Source organism: Dermochelys coriacea, chromosome 2 (assembly GCF_009764565.3).
Source record: "Dermochelys coriacea isolate rDerCor1 chromosome 2, rDerCor1.pri.v4, whole genome shotgun sequence".
Classification (NCBI taxonomy): domain Eukaryota; kingdom Metazoa; phylum Chordata; order Testudines; family Dermochelyidae; genus Dermochelys; species Dermochelys coriacea.
The window spans coordinates 190,446,474-190,462,021 of record NC_050069.1 but is presented as its reverse complement, the minus strand read 5'-3'; the positions used below and the strand labels follow the sequence as shown (position 1 = coordinate 190,462,021).

Sequence of the window (15,548 nt, the reverse complement as noted above, 5' to 3'; positions counted from 1 at the left end):
TAAAAAGGAAAAGTTACTTTGCTGTGAATATCTTCATTCTGGTTAGAGAGACAAGGTGGGTGAGGTAATATCTCTTACTGGACCAATTTCTGTTGGTGAGAGGGACATGCTGAAGAGCTCTGTGTGGCTTGAAAGCTTGTCTCTCTCACCAACAGAAGTTGGTCCAATAAAAGATATTACCTCACCCATCTTGTCTCTCTAATATCCTGGGGTCGACACAGCTACAACTATACTCCAGTCTGCTTAGTCATTTTATGAGTCATTGGCTCACAGTTCTCCACTCCATGAGATTTGGATTCATTTCATGATTCTGTAAATGGCTCACTCTGTCTTCAAAAAAGTCACTGAACTAGTCTGTTCCTCAATTGGTCTGTAAAATGTGGATAATACTGCAGACCCACTTTTTGTAAAGCATTTTGTGATCTATGCTGAGTTCATTGTAAGCTGTATGGATTTATGTACCTGTTTTTCAGTACCTTATCTTCAATGTATTGACCTAAATTTGTGTACTGTATTAATATTGGAGATGCTGTAAATCCCATGATCAGTTTATGAGTTCTGAATAGATTTGAATGGCTATTCTTTAATTTAGCTGATTATTTAAATTAGGGCTGTCAGTTGCAGTTAACTCGAGCGATTAACTCAAAACAAATTAACTCGATTAAAAAAATTAATTGCGATTAATTGCCATGTTAATCACACTGTTAAACAATAATAGAATACCAATAGAAATTTATTATACATTTTTTTTTATGTTTTTCTACATTTTCAAATATATTGATTTCAGTTATGGCACAAAATACAAAGTGTACAGTGCTAACTTTATATTATTATTTTTATTGCAAATATTTGCACTGTAAAAAAGACAAAATAAATAGTATTTTTCAATTCACTTCATACAGGTACTGTATGCAATATCTTGGAAGTGCAACTTACAAATGTAGATTTTTTTTTTGTTACATAACTGCACTCAAAAACAAAATAATGAAAACCTTTAGATTCTACAAATCCACTCAGTCCTACTTCTTCTTCAGCCAATTGCTAAGACAAACAAGTTTGTATACATTTACAGGAGATAATTCTGCCTGCTTCTTATTTACAATCTCACCTGAAAGTGAGAACAGGCATTCACATGGCATTTTTATAGCCGGCATTGCAAGGTATTTACTTGCCAGATATGCTAAATATTCATTTGCCCCTCCATGCTTTGACCACCATTCCAGAGAACTGTACACTTTGTATTCTGTGTTGTAATTTAAATCAGTATATTTGAAAATGTAGAGAATATCCAAAAATATTTAAATAAATGGTATTCTATTATTATTTAATAGTGGGATTATAATTGCAATTAATCACATTTATTTTTGTATCTCATGATTAATTTTTTAGTGATTTGACAGCCCTAATTTAAATTTGTCTTTTGAACTGTAGAGCAGCATTTAAATTCATCAAATTGTATTGATCTAGAATGATGTCTATTCCCTTTTTTGATGTGCACACACCTCTTGTTAATTAAAATTAATAGCTGTGAATGTGAATATCAGTGGGAGAGAAACATAGAATAACTCTGTGTTTCAGTGTCTTAAATTTTTCTAAGTGTTTCTTCCTTTTGAAGTTTGACCAGAAAGAAAAGACCACACTGCTGGGGAACAGAAAAGACTACTGGGATTACTTCTGCGACTGTCTGGCTAAAGTCAAAGGAGCTAATGATGGGATCCGCTTTGTTAAGTCTATTTCAGAGGTGAGTAAAGCAGACTGATTAATCATCACAATAGGCAGTTCATGTTTCTGCATGCCAATTGGGAGAGCTACAGAACTCAAAAGAAAAGTAGGAGAAGGAATGGGACTTTTTTTCTGTCTTTGCAGAATGTAAAACGAAAAGATAAGTGACGCCTATTGTTCATCACATTTCTTAGGGCTAGATTACACAATCCTTATGCATGCTGGTGTACTCTTCGTTGCAGGTGTAGTCCCATTGACCTCAGTCGAGCCCTGAATTATTTTAAATTACATTGAGCAGGAATGGTGTCCATAGCCTTTGTTTGCCAGAAGCTGGGAATGAGCAACAGGGGATGGATCACTTGATGATTACCTGTTCTGTTCGTTTCCTCTGGGGCACCTGGCACTGGCCACTGTTGGAAGACAGGATACTGGGCTAGATGGACCTTTGATCTGACCCAGTAGGGCCATTCTTATGTTCTTATGTGTTTTCAGATACACTAAAAAAAGAAAACATTTGATGAATGGTGGGCAAGGTCTTTGTTTAGGGTTAATGCCTACGATTTAACAATGGGGATACAGCGGAAATGAAATCAAGGGGGCAATTCCTGTCCTCATGTGCACAGGTTCCCTGAGGGCAGGATTTGATCGAATGCAAGAGGAAATAGTAGTAAAGTTTTACCATTCTTGTCACCTTCCTGTAGATCAATAGGGTTGAATGGGAGTCACTGAGTAGAGACCTTAGAGACTAACAAATTTATTAGAGCATAAGCTTTCGTGAGATACAGCTCACTTCATTGGATGCATTTGGTGGAAAAAACAGACACAGGTATTTGGAGAGGAAGATGATGTCTGTCTGTATCTGTATGAGTTTTTTCATGAAGTTGACAGATTTCCACTCTATACGGCTAAATTCAGTGCCTTGCATAATGACAGGTTTCAGAGTAGCAGCCGTGAATACAGACTAACACGGCTGCTACTCTGAAACTGAGTAGAGAATTTGGTTTTATGTCTCTACTCACTTAATGCTTGCACGGTGCGTTGGAGATATAAAATACCATGTGACTGTTGAGGATTAAGATTATTGTTATCGCTTGACGTGAGTTGACATGAAAGGACTCAAAGTGAAATGGTTTGTATTGGGCTAAGCAAAGTAGATGTTAGTAAGTAATACAGTAATAAAACCTAACTCCAATATCAACAGAGTAGCAAACCTTAATCTCTAAATCTATTAGTCAATGAGGTAAGCACTGCAAGAAGTTTTTAACATTGATCCTTTGAATCTTAGAGTAAATTTAAATCACTTGCATAAGGACTTTCCCGGTGGGTAAGAGGAGCACTGTTGTTGGTTATGCTGATTGTTGTCCTGATACCTTGTTTTGATTTTGACTAGGCTATTTTATTCCCAGGCTGCACTTGTTGATAAAGATGTTTTCATCTATTCTGTCAGAACTTCCCAACAGCATCCTTGACTGCTGTCATCATGCAACTTCTCTGCATGATCAGAGAGCCAGCCATGAGACTAGCATGGCTGCCCCTAGCATAGCTAGCCCTTATGTTCCCCACTTCTTTCTCTTCATACCCTTCCTTCGGGCTTTGGTTTGGTTTCAGGGGAACCCCCTCTCCCCACCCAGCTTTCTCTCATAACTTTGGGGTATGAAACATTTCCCCAACCCCTCTTTCAGCTCCAAATCCATCATCTTCCCTTTGGTTCTTTCAATGAAAATTCCAGTGCATTTATATTGTACAGCTAGATAAACACCATATTCCAATGCATCTTGTTTGGCTGCACATGGTTGTAGGGGCAGAGACACCAGAAACCTTCCACCTCCATTTGTATAGCCAGGCAAGAGCTTCCTCCAATGAGCTCATCTGATGCATTACTATTTCCATTCCTATGGTACTTGTACTTGAATTTTGGTTTGACAGCAGAGACATAACTAGTTATAAATTCTGTCAACTCTCTATCCACCAGATACCAAAATCTTTCTTGTCTGCCTTAAGATTTCTGTCCTTTTTTAAAAACTATGTAAGACGTTGTGACATTCCCCTCTGGTGTTATCTGGACCAGTGATCTGCTAGGTCACTCCAATCCTTGACTCTGGGAGCCAGCCTCTGGGAGCTAGACTGTGACCCTTGTCTCTAGAGAAAGAATGGTTACGTGGAGGCTCACAGTGAGCCTCTGAGGCTAGCGAAATCCGCCAGGAAACGCAGGACCCACAGAGGCAAGGACAGAGCTTTGTCACACTATATACATGAAATTATAACCTATAACCTTACTATAACGTTACTGTAACAAATACTATAACAACTCTGCTCAGTGCATCATGAGCCTTCCGAAGACACCCAACATGATAAACGTCGCATTGGATACCACACAATCATTTTATAAAGATGAACATGGGGGTGTATGGTGTTCCCACGAGATACAGAGTATTACAGACGTCCTTAAGTTTCAGCATTCAAATCTATGTTTCATGTTCTTTAATTTCATAATAAACGCAGCTTCATGTAGTTGTTATGGTTTGACTGTGACGGAAATTTCCTGTTTCACTTTCTATGGAGCCACAGAAATTTGTAGATGGAATGATTTTTTAAAATAATTTTGTTTATTTGCGGTTTATGATTTAAAAAAAAATCAGTCAGCTGTTTCAGGTAATATGTTTGTCAGATTGTGTTCTTGAAATGAAACCGCAGAAGTCAGAGGAGCGAACTCTGCTGTTAAGATAATTAGGGAGGGTCTCTCTCAGGATCACCGCTAATATTGTTTCCTGGAGCCCAATTGCTATACATGTTTTCGGCATATGTTCATAGAAACATTAATAGCTCGCTTGTCAGTGTGCCATTTATAGATGTTTATAATTGGTGCTTAAAGGTTATCTTCCTGTGGCTTGTTTTTCCCAGCTGAGAACATCTCTTGGTAAAGGAAGAGCATTTATACGTTATTCCTTAGTACACCAAAGGCTGGCAGACACCTTGCAACAATGTTTTATGAATACCAAAGTAACAAGGTAAATGCAAAGGTACTGTAGTGATGCATGAGAGAGATCTGGAGACGAACAAACAGTGAAACATGGGACTGATTCAGCGCCACGTGAAATAAATGGAAAACCTTCCATGTGGTTGGCTCAGAGGACTGATAATAGGGTATAAAGCCGGTGTAATTTAGGTCACTGTTTCATACCCATCTTAGGAAAGTAAATATTGACAGTTGTTCAACTGAATATGAAATGTGTTACTGGTCCAAGTCCAGTTCCTCTTAGATCAGAGTCAATATTGCAAACTGCCATTACAACTGGTCCTAGTCTGCACCTTTGTTAGTACTCTCAGTAGGGGGTCAAGGAGCAAATGGGCATTGAAACTAAACTATCCTTTCATCTTTTAGAGCACCAAGACAAAATAGCAGGGTAGTCTGGGGAAGCTTGCTTTGCTGCTGTCCCTTCTTATAATTTCGGAAGGTAGAGTATTGTAGCCTTCAGGGCTGTAAATATGGCACTTTTATAAAAGACAGACAGTCATTGAAATTTAAAACACAACCACTTGCACTAGGACTTGTTTTTCTGTCCAAGTTTTCTGCTTTTCCATACTTGTTGTCCAGAGCAAAGTAATGATAAACATTAGAGTTTAGCATCTATAACTTGGGGGACTCTACAAAGGGATTTTTGAACCTCTAGTTCATTATAAAGCAAAGTACTTTGTACCTGGAACCTTTAAAAACTATATGGTGTTTTGTGCATGGTACTTACACATTTTTTTTAATCTTTATAAGTGCTGGACATCTGGGTTCAGATGTAGCTAAAATCATATGTGGAAATGAATTTGGAGGTAGTGGACAGAGCCCCAAATGATAATTCTGTACATCACTAAGAATCACACAGTGAGGTGCAGTGTAACATGTTGTTGTCTTTCTGGTCAAGAAAAACCAAAGACTGGAATAGCAAGAGTTTAGCAAGTCAGGATGGATATTCATAGAGCTTTCACTGAAAAGCTTTCAGTTTTTAATCTTCCTTTTCAATGTATCTAATTCTGATTGCTGCTACCAATCACTTGTTATCATGAGCATTCAATTTACTCGCATTCAAAACATAAATGTCAGTTTATAGAGTACCATGTGATTATCCATTATATGGCAAATCCATCACCCTCTCCAGTTGCCTGCCAAAGCCCAGAGTAAAAATGTTTTGTGCAGGGTTTCTCCATAGGAGGAATCCATAAGCTTCATTAGCTCCTACTGCCACGAGGAGCTGCCCTCACTCCCAACAAAGAGGTTTTGTGGGGGGCAGGGAATCTGATTGATGTTGATTGCATTTGCAGTGGATCCTGGTAAATTTTCTGGGAAGTAACAAATAAAGTTTCATTTTCTTGAGAATGTTGCAGGCGCTCCCCTTTTATTTATTACTCCATGCCATTTGGTTCTTCTTTTAGTGACTGGTACTATGCAAGAAGTCCATTTCTGAAGTCTAAAATGAGTTCTGACATTGTGGGTCAACTCTATGAGTTAACTGAAGTTCAGTTTGACTTGGCGTCAAGAGGGCATGACTTAGATGCTGCTTGGCCAACATTTGCCAGGTAATGTAGTAAAACTTTACTGTTTTCGATACAGTTAGAGCCATAACACACATTCTGTGACTAGCAGGGGTGAAAGTACGTTAAAGGACTTACCGGTACGCTGGAGTCCTGAGCATGGGGCGTAGCCTCAACCAGAAGAGGCAGGGCCTTAAATCCCTGGGCCCTGTAAATCTTGATTTAAAGGATCCGGGGCTCCAGCTGCGGTAGTGGTGGCAGGGAGTCCCAGGCCCTTTAAATTACCCCCTAGCTACCAGCTGCTGAGGCGGCTGGGAGCCCCAGGGCTCAGGGGCGATTTAAAGGGCCCAGGGCTCTAGCTACCACAGCGGAACCCGGGGCCCTTTAAATCACTGAGGAGCCCTGGGGGCTTCCGGCTGCCACCGCTACCCCTGGGCTCTGGCAGAGCTTTAAAGGGCCTGGGGCTCTGCTGTGGTAGCGGCTGCTGGAGCCCCGAGCCCTTTAAATCCCTGCTTGAGCCCTGCTGCCCAAGCCCTGGGGTAGCGGCGGCCAGGCTCTGTCAGGGATTTAAAGGACTCCGGGGCTGCAGCCGCTGGCCCTTTAAATCCCTTCCGGAGCCCCGCCACCACTACCCCAGGGCTTTAAATTGCCATCTGGGAAAGCCGGTCCTGGTACGGCACACCGGCTCTTGCTGGTACACTGTACCGGGCATACCAGCTTATTTTCACCTCTGGCGACTTGCAGAAACTTCTGCAACTTTCCTATTTAAGCGTAAAAAGGAGGCATAAGCCTTCACCTTGTAACATCTCTGCAGCCAACCTGGACTTCATGGTCATTACTGGGCTGAACTCCAGGGGCCGATCTGATGCTCATTCAAATCTGAGAGTCCTTTCACTGACTTCAGTGGGCATCAGCTCAGACCCCCCAGGGTCTGTTCACATCTTCACAATGACGATAAGAAGTTAACTTGGGTCCCTCTTCTCCAAAAGCTGCATTCCATACCAGCTGTACTAAGCATGAATCTCTTTCATTTGAGCAGGTTTCAGAGTAGCAGCCGTGTTAGTCTGTATTCGCAAAAAGAAAAGGAGTACTTTTGGCACCTTAGAGACTAACAAATTTATTAGAGCATAAGCTTTCGTGAGCTACAGCTCACTTCATTGGATGCAGTGAACTGTAGCTCACGAAAGCTTGTGCTCTAATAAATTTGTTAGTCTCTAAGGTGCCACAAGTACTCCTTTTCTTTTTTCATTTGAGCAGTAAGAGAACTTATGACACATACCTGTTTCAGCAGGCCTGCTTCTGCTTGAAAGAGGTAATCCTGCATGTAGGGGTTGATCCAGTTCCACTGAGTCTGTAGGAGTCTTCCCATTGATTTCAATGAATGTTGAATCAGGCCCCATGCATGCTAGCCAGTAGTACATTGCCATATCCAGTGGTTATAACTAAAAGAATCCATAAAGTCAGAGCAGACAATTATGTGTGTTTGCACGCTTAGCCATTATTAAAAGATTTCTTTTTTGTTTTTTCTTGCGGTCTACAGGAGGACATTGTCCTCACATGGCTCTTCAGCATATTTGTGGAAACCGCCAAGTCGCAGTTCAAGCATAAGTAGTTTAGTGAGCAACTATTTGCAGGTAATTGAATGACAAAGAAGTGCATGCAATGCAGGCCATATTTCCTTAACACCAAAGATCTTTAGGCCTGGGAGCTGTATAACACCTTGTGACTTTAGTCGGAAACTACAAAAAACCTACAATAAATATAAAGGAGAATTGTCCCCCCATGTGTGATGGGATAGACCACACACTGATGAGGAAGGTGCCAGAGAGGCCCTGTGTACCCACCCATCTGTTCCTGTCAGTCAAGGGTGGTAGGAAGGAAGCCTTTAAAAAGAAGGAAACTGCAGGCAGCTGGCAGGAGAGATCCCCCTGAGTAGGAAATTGCTGGAGCGATTCCTGACACCATAAGGGGAGCTCCTATCCAGGAGATCTCCACCCACGACCCTGTGGAGAGTGCACTGAACTCCCAGTATAGTCCTGACAGAGTGAGCCTGATTCAATAGGCCAGGCAGCAGGTCTCCACGAAAACTGCTACACAGACAGCACTGAAGCAAGTTTGCCTTTTTCCCTTTCAGTTGGATCAAGGAAGAAGTTATTCTTGGGGTGCTGATACATTTAATTTTCCTTTTATGTCCTCCATCAGAAGAGATTTAAGAAGGCCTGCAAAGAGTGGGGTCCCCTCTTTGCAAGGGCTAGGAAACTGGGGCCTGTTTTTAAGCCACTGAGTGTGGCCAGAGCCTCCCATCATCTGGGAGAAAAACCTAAGAAGACTCTTTTTACAATTTGATTAAACCTAACGTTTAAGTCTTCTTTTAAAAAACAAATAAACAAAAAAAAAATACCAAAGCTTACAAAATCTCATAAATAGAAAGGTTTTCATTAGTATCAATGAAAATAGCCTTCTTTCTTTCAAGCTTTCCCTTCACAGTTTTGTGATTCCAACCACAACAGCACTGTGCTAGCATCTGGGAACCAGAAAGTGAAATTGTCTAAGATCCTCAACACAGCAAAGCACTTTAACTATATATTAAAATCAATGGGATGTAAGCATGTGCTTAAATGCATTGCTGAGAACACCACAATACAAATTGGTGTAACATCACTGGCTAAGGTGCATAATATACAAAGAGTAAATAAATAATGAATATAACTTTAGTTTTGCTGTAAGACTTCAGAGGCTGGAGTGTTGAGCCCTATAGAAATGCTTATAAATTAATAAAAGCAATTAATAATCAAGGGGACTAAAAGTAGCATAGATTAGGATTTTTTTAATATTGAGTTTTATTTGACAGCATCCCTTAAATATTCATTTTATTGTTACCACCACCACCAGGTATTAATCAACAAAAACAGTTAAGCTATCACTGAGTCCTGGAACATTGATAATCTTTCATGTATAAAAATACACTGTTTCCAATTTAACTTTTCTATTCTTCCCTTCCTGCCCTCTTAGACACAAGAGTTTCCAGGTAGCCCTGAGGCAAATAACTCACTAAATGCTGAACACCTGGAGGACTTTGAAGAGATGCGTGTGGAACTTGACCAGGGAGAGCTGAGGCAGAGGGTGCTGCAGGACCGGATTAATCAGCTAGAGAAGGAAAACCAGGAGCTTCAGGGAGCCGTCAGCCTTCAGAAAGAACAAGTGCAAGTGGAAAAGGAAAAGAGCAGCAACTTCAGCGAGGAGAACTCCAGACTGACAAAGATGATAGCAGAGTTACAGAAACAGTGTGAGGTTTCCCACTCCACTCAGAGCACTGTTCGTGACCTTCAAAAATGTGTGCAGACATTAGAAGTGAATGCAGCCGAGCAGCAAAAGGAATACCACACAAGGCTTGAGCAAATGGAGTCGAATAAGAAGGACTATGCCTCAGAACTGCAGCTCTTGAATCAGGAGCTGGAAACCACCAGGGCTTTAGTCAGCATGAAGGATCTCTGCATCAGTGAGCTCCAGACCAAGCTAAGTTCAACAGAGCAGAAGAATGTAGAGCTCATTGCAAAAGTCGATGCCATCTTGGATGAAAAAGGACAACAAACCTCCACCCAGTATGAGTCTACCCTAAAGATCCAGGAATTGCTGGAGAAACTTCACCAGGCAGAAAAGGAAAAGGCTGACATCCAGAAACTAAATAACGAATTTCTGTCTCAGGTAAAGACAGCGAGAGAGGAACTGCAGCTGAAAGAGGGGGCACAGAAAGAACTGGAATCAAAATTTAGTTGCCTCACCACGGACTCCAAAAAAGAGAGCGAAAAACTGCTCATGAGCTTGGAAATGATGGCAAAAGAAATGGATACAGTTCAGGAGGCACTGACTGTGAAAGGAAAGGAGGTGGCTGAACTCCAGATCCAGTTGAAGGGTTCACTGGCTCGTGTAGGATCACTGGAAAAAAATCTTGAAGAGACCAGAAGAGCAAAAGAGAACCTTCAGGAAGAGTGCAGCTGCAGGGAAGGTGTGCTGAAGCAGGAAGCCAGAACCTTGGCAGAGCAACTTGAGCTGCTGAAGGATCATTTATCAAAACTGAGTCAGAACGTGCACAGCCTAGAGGAGCAAAACCAAAAACTCCTCTCAAGCAATGATCATCTCCTCCAGAAGGTAAAGGACATGGAGGAGCTCGCAGGACAGCAAAGCGTGGCACTGAACGAAATTGGTGAAGAAAGCAAGAAACTGAAATCCGAGAATGCAAATCTGCACCAAACCAAGGAGAAGATGAAAGAGAAGCAGAAAAACTTGGAGGCATCTGAAGCCTCTTTGGAAGCTGAGTTGGCCAGGCTGAGGGCATCGGAGAAACAGCTCCAGAGTCAGATTGATGATGCCATGGTGTCGGTGGATGAAAAAGAGAAAAAGCTCCGGGAGCAGAACAAACAGTTGCATGAAGACTTGCAGAATGTCACAAGGGAAAATCAAATCCTGGAAGAGAGGTTACAGTCTCTGTATTCTGAATACCAGGAACTGAGGCAAAGAGAAGATGCTATCAAGGAGTCTTTAGCTGTATTGCAAACAGAGCACAAGAGTGCCAAACAGCATGGTTTACAGATGGAAAAGATTCTGTTTTCCTTGAAGGAGTGTGAAGAGTCTCTTAGGTCACAGGTTACAGAGAAAGATGTGACACTGCAAGGCATAGAGAGCCAATGCAAGCAGCTACAGGCAGAGATTGAGATGTACCGAAAAAAAGCAGAGTCTCTTGAGGTGGAAAAGCTAAGTATGGAAAAAACATGCCTTCATCAAATAAAATTGATTGAATCCCTTACTGGAGAGAAGGATTCAGTGGCGAAGGCCCAGCTGGAGCAGGCAGCATGTCAGGAGAAAGAGTCACAAGAGTTGGCTTCCAGGCTAGCCGTGTCTGAAAAGCAGCTGCACATCAACCAGAGTGAAGTGTCCAGGTTGCAGACGGAAGTGATTGACCTTCGAGCCAAGCTTCAGCAGATAGCTGATGAGAGAGAGAGGATGCAAGGCAAGCTGGATGCAACAGAGGCGGTTCTGGGGGAACAAAAGACACTGGTCCAGCAGGTGAAAGAGCAGAGTGAGTCACTCAACAGAAATCATGTGCAAGAGCTGATACAGTGTAAAGAAAGAGAGGAAACGCTGAAAAAAGAGCGGGATAGGGAAGCCCATCGAAAGGCCGAGCTGGAGAAAAATGTGCTGAGTCTCAGGGAAGAGCTGTCCAAGGTTAAGCAGTGTTTGGAGACTGTTAAAATGGAAAATGTAGAAACCAATGACCTGCTCCACAGAACCAACACTGATATGGCTGAACTTGGTATTCAGATCTGTACCTTGACGTCTGAGAAGGGGGATGCAGAAGAGAAGCTGGCGCAGGTCACTGAGAAGCTCAGGGAATTGAGTGAGCAAGCAGCGAAGGAGCAGGAGAGGCTGCAACTTGACATCTCCATGCTCAGGCAGGAGAACCAAAGCCTGACAGAGAAACTAAAGGAGTCTCAAGTATGTGCTGCAGCTGTTCCCAGCCTGCAAACGCAGCTGGAGGTGGCAGAGAAACAGGCCCAAAGCTTCCAAGAGACCAGTAAAGAAGAGCTGTCTGCAATAAAATTTCAAATGAGCACAGAGATTATAAATTATCAGACAAAATTCAAGGTAAATTAATATAATGTATTCTACTTGCTATTCTACATGCTTCACAGTGTTCACTGACATGGTAAGGAGGAGTCATTCCCTCCTCTGCAGGAATAAGGGGGTGAAATGGCCTGTGTTATGCAGGTTGGATAATCGCAACAGTACCTTCTGGCTTTAATCTATGCACCTATGAATTTAGGGGGGCTTAGTCCCTAACACCCACGGAGCCTTGCTCTGAAATGTGCTAAGCAACCTTGATTCCCCTTGATGTCTAACACTGAACCAGTTACATCCTCTTTACACTGGGTCAGCAGAACAAGGCTATGGATGTATGAACTTCCTTTCTCTGCAGAATATTGAAAAGGTGGGTTTTCAGACCCAATGGTTGCTCAACTTTCATGAATATTATTCATCAAATAACTATGAATATTTCAGCTTACGATTTGCCATTATTTAAAAGTACCTGTAATACAATGGGCCCAATACTCTAAGGTGCTGCATTCCTCCTGCACAGGGCTGAGTGCCCTCAGTTCCCATCCATTCCCTGATAACTGTAACACCCACACTGGTACTCTCCTAAAATTCAGTTACAATCCAACATCCGCCCACTTGTGGAGCCTAAATATGCTCACAGTAGATTGTGCAGCTCTGATCACATGAACCCTTCCTTCTCTATCCTTGTATGAATGATCAGCAGTGAAATAGTTAATATTTGTAACATTTACGTTGTCATTAGGCTTTAGTGTCAACTTATGTTGATATGAATAAGGGCAACTCACCCCTCTGTTAGAGGCACTGTTTCAGGCCGTCTGCAGACTCTGACATATAGCACAGCACAGGTTACGCTGAGTTCATACCGGGAAGTTTATCTGTTTGAACATAAGGGTTAGAGGCTGATGGTGGGATGCTCAGAAGTCTGAGTGTGGGCCTGGCTCTGCTCCTATTGCAATCAATGTTGATTTCAGTGAGAACAAAGTTAGAAATCCCAGCCTGAGTGGTATTTTTACTGTACAAGATACAGCCACTGAGATAAAAGTCTAGTTTCAAGAAGCAGTCACAAGCCACCCCGATTCAACTCTGTATCATGTGGGGAGAAATTCCTGAAGGATAAAGAACTGATAAAGATCCGAGTTACTACAGAAAATTCTTTCCTGGATATCTGGCTGGTGAATCTTGCCCATATGCTCAGGGTTTAGCTGATCGCCATATTTGGGGTCAGGAAGGAATTTTCCTCCAGGGCAGATTGGAAGAGGCCCTGGAGGTTTTTTGCCTTCCTCTGTAGCATGGGGCACGGGTCACTTGCTAGAGGATTCTCTGCTCCTTGAACTCTTTAAACCACGATGTGAGGACTTCAATAGCTCGGACATAGGGGAGAGGTTTTTCGCAGGAGTGGGTGGGTGAGATTCTGTGGCCTGCGTTGTGCAGGAGGTCAGACTAGATGATCATAATGGTCCCTTCTGACCTTAGTATCTATGAATCTATGAACTGTGTGTCTGTTACTGCAGCTCTGAGGCTAAGGTTACCAGTTGATCAGACGTACACACTTCTGTGTATGCTGAGATTCTTCTAACGTCAAAAAGTTGTGTGCGCTTACTTACTACTTACTTTGCCCACAGAGCATCTAGTCAATGAATTTTAAAGTGGTGTCAGGCACTAATTCCCAGCATGACTTGTGCTCCCTTTGTACTTTCACCACAACATTTACATGTTTAGCAAGTTGGGCCATTTTTGTTATGGCCCATAATAATTGCCAGAAAAACATCAACTGACTACCACAACGGGGGACTTTTCTCATGAATTAGGCCCCAAGTTTCCTAGGATGCCCGTTTGAATTGGTCTGCCATCAGCCACACTGAGGGCCAAATTTATCCCTGTTGTAACTCCATTATAATTAATGAATTAATTTGGCCCAGTACATTTTAATTGTCCATGCTGCATCAGCAGGAAATTTTTTAAAACTGGGTGATGACTTTTATGTGAACGCTAACAAGAACTTTATTGACTCCACTAGGCTGTCAGTGAAGAATGCGAGAAAGTAAAAAAGAAGCTTGAGGAACAGAAACGACAACTGTGTGCTGCAGAGGAAGAGATTGCAGAGCTTCACGTAAGTGCTTCATCTGATTACAATAAGGAAATGTGCTAAAGTATTTGCATCAATAGTCACTTGTGTTAGAATTTACAAGGCAGGGGACTTGTCTGCCAGCTGTCTGGGAGCCTGAGAATGCACTTGAACAAATAATAGACATGCAGGCCAAAATTCTCAAACTAGGAGGAGATTTTCAAAGGCACAAATAGTAGTTAAACACCAAGGTTCTTACCCAGCCGAGTTTTACTTATGTGCCTAAATACAGATATAGAGGTGTACCCAAGTCTGAAAATGGTATCTCTAAAGTTTAGATATAAAGGGTGCTTTTTCACTTCCTTTCATATTTATCTTTGTTTTAATGAAGAAGCCATAAACTTGACATTTTCCCCCTCATGATGATTTAGTTTCTTTTAAACTTTTTGTTTGCCTATTGAAGCACTTATTTCAGACTGTGAAATAGAATAAACCACATCAGTATTTAAAACTTTCATCATTGTGTTTGTAACTTTATTCTTTGATAATGAGACAAAAGCTATTCAAAGCCCTTCTTCTGTGGCTAATAAGAATTACTAGCATGGTTTAATGCTGTCTTACTTTACAATTGATCCCTTATTCAATGTGACATAAGTAATCAGTCCCCAGTACATAACTAATTAGTATCTGATTATTCAATAATAATGTTTTAATTAATGGTTGGACTTCTTAAACTTCCCTATCAAAGCATTGTTTGGGTGACATAGTAACTAAGTTACAGTTGATACAGTGATGGTTTTGTATGTTAAATAGAAATATTTTATTATTGTCTAGGCTGTAAACACGGATCTATCTAGCAAACTGGAGCGTGCAACAGAGCAATTGACTGAATATGAATCCACCAAGTTAAAAAAAGAGGAGGAGGTGATGTCGCTGAAAAAACACTTGGAGAGGTAAGCACTTCGGGTATTTCACTTGTACTGTTTGTAAGAAGCCAAGCAGAAGATAAGTCACCATAGTGTGTACACCATATTGTTGTGTACAATATGTGAGGCAGGGGAGAGAATACATAAATAGTGAGTAGGAAGTGTTGACTGGCCTTTCAGATGAAAAACATGGAAATTGCACAGAATACAGCTTTCCTTTGTTCACTTAGCTGATGGTCATCACATTTCTTGTTTCCTTTGTGAAACTATTCTATGTGGTGCTAGGCTTTGTATCATGGGTTAGATGCATCATTCAAGGTACAGAAATGTTGACTGCTGTTTAAAAGAGTACTGGAACATTTGCACTGCATTTTACATGGAGAGTGTGTTTTATTTTTGCCCCTCTGTGGTGTCTCAAGAGTAAAGTAAGAATTGCTGTTGAAGGGACCACACTCGGCAGCTCTTGCTCAGGCAGATCTCCTCTGGAGTTCAGTGGGCATTTTGCCTGAGTAAGGACTTGGTGACAAATACTAGTACTAAATGATTTTGCAGCACAGAGCTGGCAAGACCAAGCCAGCCTGGCCTGACTCCAGGGCTGTGGATCTCTGCTTGGATCAAGAATGAGGGGAATCTTTTCAGGGATGGCTGCATAACACCTACATGGCCAACAAACTCTGCCCCATGCCTTGAGGGAGGAG

General features: G+C 41.7%; 1 protein-coding gene across 15 annotated transcripts in view; it reads left to right on the top strand.

Moving 5' to 3' along the window:
- Nucleotides 1-15,548, top strand: part of FYCO1 (FYVE and coiled-coil domain autophagy adaptor 1) — an 81,383-nt gene that overhangs the window by 19,857 nt on the left and 45,978 nt on the right. For 11 of the 15 annotated variants that reach the window (XR_006279268.1, XR_006279267.1, XR_006279265.1 and 8 more), the window contains 7 exons: nt 1,616-1,741; nt 4,624-4,730; nt 6,145-6,288; nt 7,784-7,877; nt 9,256-11,886; nt 13,877-13,969; nt 14,759-14,877. Coding sequence is in view for 11 of the 15 variants with exons in the window: in XM_038389753.2 (XP_038245681.1) it covers nt 1,616-1,741; nt 4,624-4,730; nt 6,145-6,288; nt 7,784-7,877; nt 9,256-11,886; nt 13,877-13,969; nt 14,759-14,877 (3,314 nt within the window). In the remaining 4 variants the exon portion in view is untranslated. Of the gene's footprint in view, nt 1-1,615; nt 1,742-4,623; nt 4,731-6,144; nt 6,289-7,783; nt 7,878-9,255; nt 11,887-13,876; nt 13,970-14,758; nt 14,878-15,548 lie in introns of those variants that run through there. The other 4 variants (XM_043508895.1, XM_043508894.1, XM_043508893.1 and 1 more) reach the window with 3 other exon arrangements.